Source organism: Miscanthus floridulus, chromosome 2 (assembly GCF_019320115.1).
Source record: "Miscanthus floridulus cultivar M001 chromosome 2, ASM1932011v1, whole genome shotgun sequence".
Taxonomy (NCBI): Eukaryota; Viridiplantae; Streptophyta; class Magnoliopsida; order Poales; family Poaceae; genus Miscanthus; species Miscanthus floridulus.
This window is the reverse complement of record NC_089581.1, coordinates 57,660,045-57,669,872: the sequence shown is the minus strand read 5'-3', so window position 1 is coordinate 57,669,872 and position 9,828 is coordinate 57,660,045. Positions and strand designations below refer to the sequence as shown.

General features: G+C 46.5%; 1 protein-coding gene across 2 annotated transcripts; it reads left to right on the top strand.

Annotated features, from left to right (window-relative positions):
- Positions 1 to 3,585: 3,585 nt before the first annotated feature.
- LOC136538903 (uncharacterized) lies at positions 3,586 to 7,682 on the top strand. Of its 2 annotated transcripts, XR_010779482.1 has the most exons (7): positions 3,586 to 4,111; positions 4,559 to 4,776; positions 4,863 to 5,064; positions 5,134 to 5,219; positions 5,551 to 5,642; positions 6,987 to 7,367; positions 7,470 to 7,682. XR_010779482.1 is itself a non-coding variant. In XM_066530831.1 (6 exons), exons 1-6 carry the CDS (start codon positions 3,605 to 3,607, stop codon positions 7,250 to 7,252), a joined length of 1,371 nt encoding a protein of 456 aa, XP_066386928.1. In that variant the 5' UTR covers positions 3,587 to 3,604; the 3' UTR covers positions 7,253 to 7,682. The 2 variants fall into 2 exon arrangements, 1 of the variants encoding a protein (XP_066386928.1); XM_066530831.1 differs by having other exon boundaries at positions 3,587 to 4,111; positions 6,987 to 7,682.
- Positions 7,683 to 9,828: the final 2,146 nt, after the last annotated feature.

The window sequence follows — 9,828 nt, the reverse complement described above, 5'->3', positions numbered from 1 at the left end:
AAGATCCTCTTGAGATATGCTTAGTCACGGATGCTGTCAAGTGGGAGGAATTTGAGCCATGCTCGAACATGCCCCCCACGTAGATGGAGAGGTATTGAATGATGAAGTGGTCATCATCCACTCCTCTGGCTTGGTAGGTGAGCCAGAAGTCTTCGAGCCATATACTGGGATTTGTTTCCCTGGTGTATTTGGCGATGTTGGTAGGTGGTTGGAAGCACTGTGGAGACATCATTTTCTAGATGCGACGGCCAAAGGCCTATGGTCCTAGGCCATCCAAGATAGGACTTCGGCCGTTCGGTCGGTGACCATGCCTGGGGTGCGTTTCCCTGCTCCCCTCGATGGTCCGGCCAGGGCCCATGCCGCCTGCTCTCACCGCCCCTTGATGGACGTCATCATCACGCCAGGCTTGGTGCCGATTGTTGATGATGCTACGAACATCTCGGTTCGGCCCGAGGCGATCGCGCATAGGTGGTCGGTGTGGAGCGGGCACCGGGTCAGGCCATGGTGCAGCTACACACCCTCCTGCTCCATGGCGGCGACAGTAGTGGTGAGTGGATGGAGCGATTCGGCTGGTGCGCCCCATTTCCTCAGTGGGGAGAGAGGCCGCGAGTCGGTGTCGCGACATGGAGCTCTCCGCCTGTTGAACGGCGACGGTTTCCACCAGTGCCCAGAGATTTCAGTGGATCGCTTGCTTCTGGGGGTCGACAGGCTCTGAAAGGCCACACAGAAGCATTGTTGCAGCGGCGATGTTCTGGCCAGCCCGAGTGAACTATGGGGGATTGTTTCCCCCATCCATGATGTTGCGCTGGACCTAGCAGGCGTGACCCCAGGCGCCGCTCGCTGGGTTATGCGCGCGTGGTGGCTGGCTCGACGGCCTTTGTCATAACTCCTCACCATGCTCCTATACGCTCCCGGAATAGAGGGTGGCTAGGTGCGATAACGTCGCCGATGCTGGAGCCGTCGCTTTCAACCTCGTCATTCATGAGGTCATGGAAATAGGCGGGAGCGTAGCCCGCCATCCCCACAAATTCGGATGTGAGAGGGGGCGGTGTCCGCATCTTTCGGAGCCCCGTGCATACGTGTCCATGGGGGACACGAGGCCATAGGGGAACTGGTCGCATGGCGATTGTGGTGGGGACAACGGGTCCCTCTAGAGAGTCAGCAAAAGATATTAAATAACGTGTAAAGAACAATATATACATTACTCATAGTGGGGTTTGAGCCCAGCGTGGGCTCGAAGTGAAGCACAGGTGTCTCGTCATTGAGGTCGCCGGGTGTCCCAGAGCCGACGGAGGGCGCTACTCCTCCGACCAGCGCCAGGACAAGTGCCTCCCCGTGAAAGGCGAAGGACGTCGAGCTAGTCGGTGATGAAGTCTAGGCTTTCGAAGAGGAAGGTCTGGGATGGCTCGAACATGGGAGGAACCCACATCCCAACAGGTGGGAGTGTGGGAAACTCCAGCGAGCCGAAGTGAGTTGTATCGCTTGAGCCCGTCATGACGAAGATGGCGGGAAGGTGGGCCATCCGATGACCAAAAGCGTGAACGTACGTCATCCTCCCCATGGACGGCGCCAACTGTCGGTGCGAAAAGTGACCAACAAATGAATATTTATAGTTTTGCCGTACGTTGAGATCGGATGTGGCTAAGCACTCAATGACATAGGGTTTATACTGGTTTAGGCAACGTGCCATATGTCCAGTTTGAGTCGATCGGTGACTTTATTCCTGGGCCTAAATGCTTGAAGTTTGTTGTGGAGTTACAAACGAGTGAGAATAAGATAGGGGGTATTAGAGGTATAGTCGAACTCTAGACTGAAGGGCCGAGAGTGATGGGAGCTCCTATGTGCGCTAAATATTAGAACGTATGCTCTGTATAGTTTGAGTTCTAGAGTCCTGAAGCTGTTCGAGTGCTCAGAATATCTAAAGCTAGCAGAGAGAGAGAGAGAGAGAGTCAGAATAATCGTGGTCTGTCAGGAGAGAGCACATCCCCTTTTATAGGTGAAGGGGATGGTCTTACAAGTTTAAAGAGAGCGAGAGAGTGTGTTCCCTAGTCTTGTTGCCCACGCCGTCGAGTACAAGACAGTTTGTCGACGTCCACAATACTGTTGACGTCCAGATGCATGTGGCAGGTTCCATCGTGTTCTTTTGGTATGGCAAATGTCGGCGTCTACTATACTGTAGGATAAATATCGACGTCTACAATATTGTTTGTGTTCTGACATGTCTGGAAGGCTGCAAAGTACCCTTCTGGTATGGCCTGACAGTACTGTCCTATAGGTGTGCAGGGTACGGTCCTCGGTATTGCGGTTGACTTGAGCGCCTTACCTTATCTGCTCCGCCTGATTTCTTGGGTCCTCACCGAGCGGGCGTCCATGGCCGTCGTTCCCAGTTGGCTCCGACCGCGTCGGTCGGAGAAGAGCCATAAGCAGAGGTTCGGTGTATTCCCGATCGAAGAAGCGGGTCGGAGTCGGAAGCGAGCGTCGTCCCCTCCTTGGCCAGGCCTTCCGGTCGGAAAAGCGGCTTGGAGTCGAAAGTGAGCGTCGTCCCCTCCTTGGTCAGGCCTTCCGGTCGGAAAAGCGGGTCGGAGTCGGAAGCGAGCGTCGTCCCCTCCTTGACCAGGTCTTCCGGTCGGAGACTGGATCGCTCTTCCGGCCTGTCGTTAGATATCTGGGCCGGCCCAGGAGTTACGTATCGTTTGTAATACCGTCTGTTGGACCGAGCTTTTGCTAGAAAGTGGATCCATTAGGGACCCCGAGTTTATGAATCTGACACTTTGTTTTTAGTTTGCTTGTGCATTTTGCCTAGCCACACGTTTTCCTTGTGAAAATGATTTGCCTCTTCTATACATCCACAGGTACAAAGTTACACTCCTATACAGATCAACCGAAAAGACATAAGAGTGTCTTGTGTGGCCACCATACTGACCATTCAGCCTGTTCGCTTGTTGATTTCAGTCAGGGCTTATCAGTTAGCCAACAGTATTTTTCTCTCACAACAAACAAGCACCCGTCAGGTTTATCAGTCCAGAAACCAACAACGAACAGTCTTATTCTTGAAAAAAGACAATAAACATCACTTTTGTAATTATATAGGAAAGAAACGCTCACACGGACGATTACATATGCTCATCACATCAGCATGCACTTGAATTATTGTTCGTAAATTTCACACTTGAATTATTATTCGTAAATTTCCTAAAAACAGTAGCATACCGTATCAACTTCTAGTTCCTGATACGTACAATTAGGGAAATACCTAAGCAAAATTTTCCAAAACATGCTCAAATCAAGTAAGGGAATTTTTTTTGGAAACGACACTATTAAATTCAGAACGGTTCTATTATGGTTTGAATAAATGCGCAGAGGATAAGAGTAAACCTCGAAAGAAATCATTTATGGACATTCCATGCTTACAAGTCACAACTCATGTAGGTTTAATAACCTCTAAAATAGACATATATATATACTCCTAGCTTACTTAAATAACACACTACCCAAACCGCGCAAGAAACCGTACCGGGTCTTTGGGCGGACTACCGGGTCCAGGCAGCCCACGGAATGGGCCTCCCTTTCCCTTCCCCAGGTACTCCTGCGTGACGTGGGGTGGATGATATCACGGGCGGCGTTTGGTTTGGAGTCCGACAAGGCAAAGCGAGAGAAGAGAAGGACACACAGCGAAGCAAAGCAAACCGAAACCGGTTTCATATCGCCCCCCGCTGCTCCTCCCTTCCTCCGGCTCCCTCCCTTCCTCCGCAGCTCGAATAAAGTCCCCTCCTCTTCCAGTCTTCCTCCTCCGCGCTTCAATCTTCCCAGCGGCACGGTTTCGGTTCTTGCAGAGAGGCGCAGAGTGCCGGAGGATTCGGTTGGATTCCCTACTGCTGCTGCCGCCGGTTCGGTTTCTTGGTTTGCCTTGAGCGATTTGGTGCGCCGCGGATTGTTGTGGGGTTGTGACTGCAGAGACGAGGGCCGTGTGGAGAGTCGAGGAGGAGGGAAGGGAAGGGAAAGGAGGGGGCGCATGGGCGGGCAGTGGGTGGAGGAGGGGATGCCGCCGTCCAACCTGCAGTGCTTCTTGGACTGCATCACCCCCACCGTGGAGACGCACATTCTCCCCAAGGTGACGCAACTGCCCCCCGTTAACTTCTCGCCTTCGGTGTTCTTTCTGCTTTCTGGCCGGGGCTTGGCATGGTCGCCGTCGATCTGCGGCGTCCTGGGCGTTTCGGATTTGTCATTTACTCCTTTCTCTGCCTGCACCGCCTAGTGTGGTGGGGTGGAAAATATGGGCTTTCTTTTACTCGTTTTATTACGGCTCATCTGTTTTACTGATACATCGTTCTGCGTTTTCTGACGGTAAATGTCCAATTGCATCGTTCTGCGTCGCTAGTACTCTTTTTTTTCCTTAATTATTTGGAGGATTGTTTGCACGATACCAAGTCTTACTAGCTGGAGAACAATCTTGAATTCGGTTTCCTTGTGTCAATTTCGTCTGCTCTTCAACTGTTCCATTAATGCTCTTGGGTGACGGATCCTATCTGAAAGTGAGTCGCCGTTCGTTTTGATCCAGACGAATGGACGATTGCCGACCGATGCCTGGCACCACGCTGAGATGGACAGCGTCGAGTACTTCAATCTTGCCGACCTCTGGGAACAGTACTATGAGTGGAGCGCGTACGGCGCCGGAGCTACGGTGCAGCTCCCAGGAGGGGAGAGGGTAGTTCAGTACTATGTTCCATACCTGTCAGGGATGCAGCTATACACCAACAAGGCCCTGACTGCATCCAGGTATGGGCAAGATCCTTACTAGGGGGAGATTTCGAGTTCATGGTGATTTTGAGCTGTAGGCCAATCCAGTTCTCTGTTTGCTGCAGGAGCTTTGGTGAAGATAATGGCATGGATTTCTGGAGTGATGATGAGGACAACGAGAAGATGTCGAGATCCTGGAGTTCGACCTCTGATGAATCATTGTTCAACTGTGATGTGCTATGGTCCAATAGGAAGCGTCCAGGGCACCTGTACTTTGAGTTCTTTGAAGTAGGTTCACCTTATGGAAGGGTCCCGCTCATCGACAAGGTGATTTTTTTGACCTTATTTCCACTGTGGTATGGATCGCTTCTCTTACATGATCATTGCCCTTTCTAGGTTTATGAACTATCCCAGGGCTTTCCTGGATTGACGTCACTGAAGAGTGATGACCTTTCACCTGTTAGCTGGATGTCAGTTGCTTGGTATGATCAAATTTATGCCCACTGCTTATGTTCTTCTGAAAGAACAAAAATTAGTTGATGAAATAGTTATATTATGTAGTAGGTTTGTAAATAAGATCATACTTCTTGAGCTTTCCTCGTTGCAAATAGTTTTATAGATTGAATGAAGCAGTTGCATACCGCACTAAACCTGTGCCTTATAGCAGTTTGATGACAGATTTGAGTGCTTCGATGATCTTTTGTTTCTAAATAGTAACTGTTATTTCTAGGTTCAGAAATCGATCCTTGGTTGATTTTCTTTTCAGTGATAATAGCGGTTAGCATTATCATTCACGTCTGCTACTTTAACTAGGTACCCTATATACCACATTCCTTACCAGCGCAGCGTGAAGGATTTATCTGCATGCTTCCTAACTTACCATACCATTTCCTCCTCGTTTCAAGGTATGTTTTCCTCCTTGTTTTGTTTCAGGCATGTTTGTTGCACATCAGAGTATCAGACACTAAACTCTACCATTTTGATAAATTCTTATGGCACAATAATTTGATTATTATTCTTATAGGCTTCTGTACCAATGCCACACAGACATTGTATAACCATTGAAATTGTTATCAACAATCTCCATATTTTTAGGGCCTTGAGTTGATTTCCCTTGTACGATGTTTAGGATATTTGTGTTGGCATATTGGTTGAAATTTAAAACTCGGTTGTACCTTGAAGAGCATGACTACATGATATAATGACAGCTCCTCTCCTCTAGTGCAGTATTCTAATAAACATCTAGTCTTCCAATACTTCTGTTCTGTTGTGAGGTAGAACTTATTTGCATATAAAACATTAGGGCTTAATGAGTGAAAAAGTTACCATTTGTTCAAGCTCAAATCACATGATATGTATTGCAACATTATTATCATTCCCAGGAAATGTCTGTGTACCTTAGAAAAGATTTCCCTGAGCCATCGATATATTTCTTAATGTACACTAAGAAAGAGGAATGACAATCTTGTGGCCTAGACCAGAACAAAGGAATTTAAATTGTTGCTTTCTCACTCTTCTTGTAACTGGTTGGTTGAGTGGTCTTTAGTTTTCAAACAATGAACTGTATATTTGGAAAAGGTGCAACTGATGCTTCAGTTACGTTTCTATATCTTGAAAGATTCATATTATATAACTTAAAGATATGCTTTACACTGCATACCAGTTGGTATGCCACACTATTCTTAAATCAATTGATGGCTTAGCTTACAAGAGTATGAGAGTTTCCTTCAAGGCTTTGTTGGGTTTGCTATTTTGCATCCAGTTTGTCAACGCTGGTTTCAAAAGGCTTCATGTCTTAGCTTTTAAGTGTATAGTTAAGGAAACCACTTAAACAAAAAGTTGGTGGCCGCAGTTCTTTGCTCAGTAAAGAGAAGGAAAGAGACTGCCTTATCATGTTCCGTGACTTTAGAATTTATTCTTAGACATGCAGTTGTTCCTTGAAGACTAAAAATACGTATGCTATAACATGGAGGAAGAGTTGTTCATAGACACATCTTTGGAGAAAACTTGCTTGGATTGCAATATGTGCAAAAGCACCTAGGTTCACCAGCTGTCCTTCCTAAGAAAACAAATAATGATATTAGAGTCCAAATCAAGCCAGATCTTTGAACTTGACTGCGCTTTGCATGTTAAGACATTGACTTTCCGGCAGTTATTTGATATTGCATCATATCCTTAATTGCAGCTGCACCAGTGATGACCTTAGTACTGTTTTCAAACCACAGTAACATGTGTTATGTTTCTTACAGATCACGGGCTTGAGACCATGACCAATGATTGTTGCCATCCAGTTGCCAACGGCAAACAAAATGGCCATATGGATAAAAAGAGCAACACTGTATCACTGCCTCCATTTGGCCTCGCAGCACACAAGATACAAGGTTCCCTCTGGACCAACCCCATAACAGGAGATCACAGAAAGATGGACGTCCTCTTCTGCGCAGCAGACTCCTGGTTGAAGCAGCTTGGAGTCCAGCACCATGACTTCAACTTCTTCATCACTCACCGCATGTGAACCACTGATCTGGAGTAGCTTGCAAAGAACCACATGGGTTCAGTTTGAAGCTACTAATATTACTTACACCACCAACAACGGTAGCAAAACGTTTACAGTACAGTGCACTGGTAAAGTGAGTTTAACAATCGCAGGATAGATTTATACTTGAGTTTACTGCAGCGAATACCAAACATGTCGGCACTCAAAAGGTTTTCTGTTTCTTGTTTCTTGGCAGAAGATGTAACTGATCTGTACAGAAGTTTTGCAACTAATTTGGTATCCAATGTGTGGTTGGATCCATATTGTAGCTGTTGCTTGTGAACTTTAGTGCCCTCGAGAATGTTAGTCCAGGATGAAACTGCTTACGCAGACTCCAGTTGGACCTGAATCTGTTGATGACAATTTCATTCTCTTCTACAAGGCAGTTGTACGCACACGTTTTCATTCTGATCGCTGTATTATTGAGTTGTGCTTCAAATAGGGAAGTCTACCCAATACTAAATTGCAATTCAGCATGACGAATATTACAGCGCTTGCTAAAACTGTTTAATTCAAAGAAGCGAGGGAAAGGAACGCGGCGATGTTTTTCTAAGGTATCGGAGAGTTTAGCACCCTAGGTTCCAATCCTACTCTAGCATGGTAATTCTAAGGTATCGGCGAGGGAAAGGAGCGCTTGCTAAAATTGTTCTCATGCATAAAAGTTTAGCACCCTAGGTTCCAATCCTACTCTAGCATGGTAATTCTAAGAATGTAAAGACATGAAATGAATTACTCAAATATAAATACTCAAAGTAAAGAGAGGGAAAGGAACGCGGCGATGTTTTTCTAAGGTATCGGAGAGTCGCCACTCTCCACTAGTCCTCGTTGGAGCACCTACATAAGGGTGTAGCTCCCTCTTGATCCGCGCAAGGATCAAGTGCTCTCTACGGACTGATTCTTTGACACTCCGTCGCGGTGAATCGCCTACAGCCGCTCATAACTTGACTTGGGTCATCCACAAGCTCTGTCGGATGATCACCACCGAGCCCTCTGGGTGATGGCGATCACCAAGAGTAACGAGCACAAACTCTCACTTGACCACGACAAGCCTAATAAAAAGGGTGGATGCACACTTGCTACACTCTATGCACTAATGAGGTCCTTAATCTTGGATTCTCAAATCTCAATCACCTCACTTGGCTCTTGCTCTCCCTTGCACTCTAAAGGTGTTTCTCAGCTGAACAAATGGGCAAGAGAGCTCCCTTGGACGAGTGGAGTAAGTATTTATACCCCCTCATTCAAAACATAACGTTTGGAGGTTGAGTCAGCACTCTTCGGGATGACCAGACGCTCCGGTCAGGGTGACCAGATGCTCCGGTCAGTTATACCCGTCACTGTGCTAGAGAGAGCCATTAAGCTCTGACCGGACTCTGACCAGCGTCCGGTCAGCATCAATCGGACGCGTCCGATCAAGAAAAACACATTCTAGAACCTTACTGGAGTCGACGGGACGTAGACACCCTAGCGTCTGGTGCTCCTCCACTCAGCGTCTGGTCAGTACTAGACGACTACAGTTGATTGATCGGACTCAAACCAGCGTCCGGTCAGCACACACCAGACACGTCCGGTCACGAAAAAGCCTCTCTAGAACCTCTCTGGAGTTGACTGGACGCTGGCACCCCAGCGTCCGGTGCTCCTCCACTCAACGTCCGGTCATACCAGACGACTGCAGTTTGATCAAATGAACTGACCGGACTCACCCTCCAGTGTCCGGTCACAACCAGACCAGCGTCCGGTCAGTCATTTGACCCTCTATTCACTTTCAACTCGAAATCCTATGTGAATGAAGTTGACTCCAATTGATCTTAGGGCTATTCCTGAGATATCTAGTGCTAAGTTTGATAAGTGTGCACCACACCTAACCTACTAGACTCACCTAGGTCAAGCTACTAGTCCATACCCCCTTAATAGTACGGTCAAAGGAAAAACAAAGTCCTAAACTACTCTAAATGTCTCTCCAACACCAAACGACACTTAGAACTAGTCCGTCCTTAACCTTGTCTTCCATCCTTTGAAAACCGAAACAATTTTCATCGTCGGGGGCATGACAACCATGATTGCCCAATCAATTTCCATTACCATGACCTAACTAAAATTGTCTCTACAAAACACACGTTAGTCATAGTAATCTCGTGTCATCATTAATCACCAAAACCCAACTAGGGGCCTAGATGCTTTCAATCTCCCCATTTTTAGTGATTGATGAGAACACAACCTCGAGTATGTAAAACAGATGAGTGAGTTTTTCAACATGCTTGGTTCATATAAGCTTTTGACAATAAGAACAAAGGGGTTAGGCATGATTATATGATCCAAGCCAACATGGTGTACTCAAAAGATATGAAATAAGTATGAGCACATGAAGTAAAGATCATTTGAATCGGAGTAAAACGCGGAAGCAAAGCAAATGAGCATAACTAAGTGACATGACATATATATATATATATATATATATATATATATATATATATATATATATATATATATATATATATATATATATATATATATATATATATATATGGAGAGAGAGAGCACATATGTCACATAAGTCT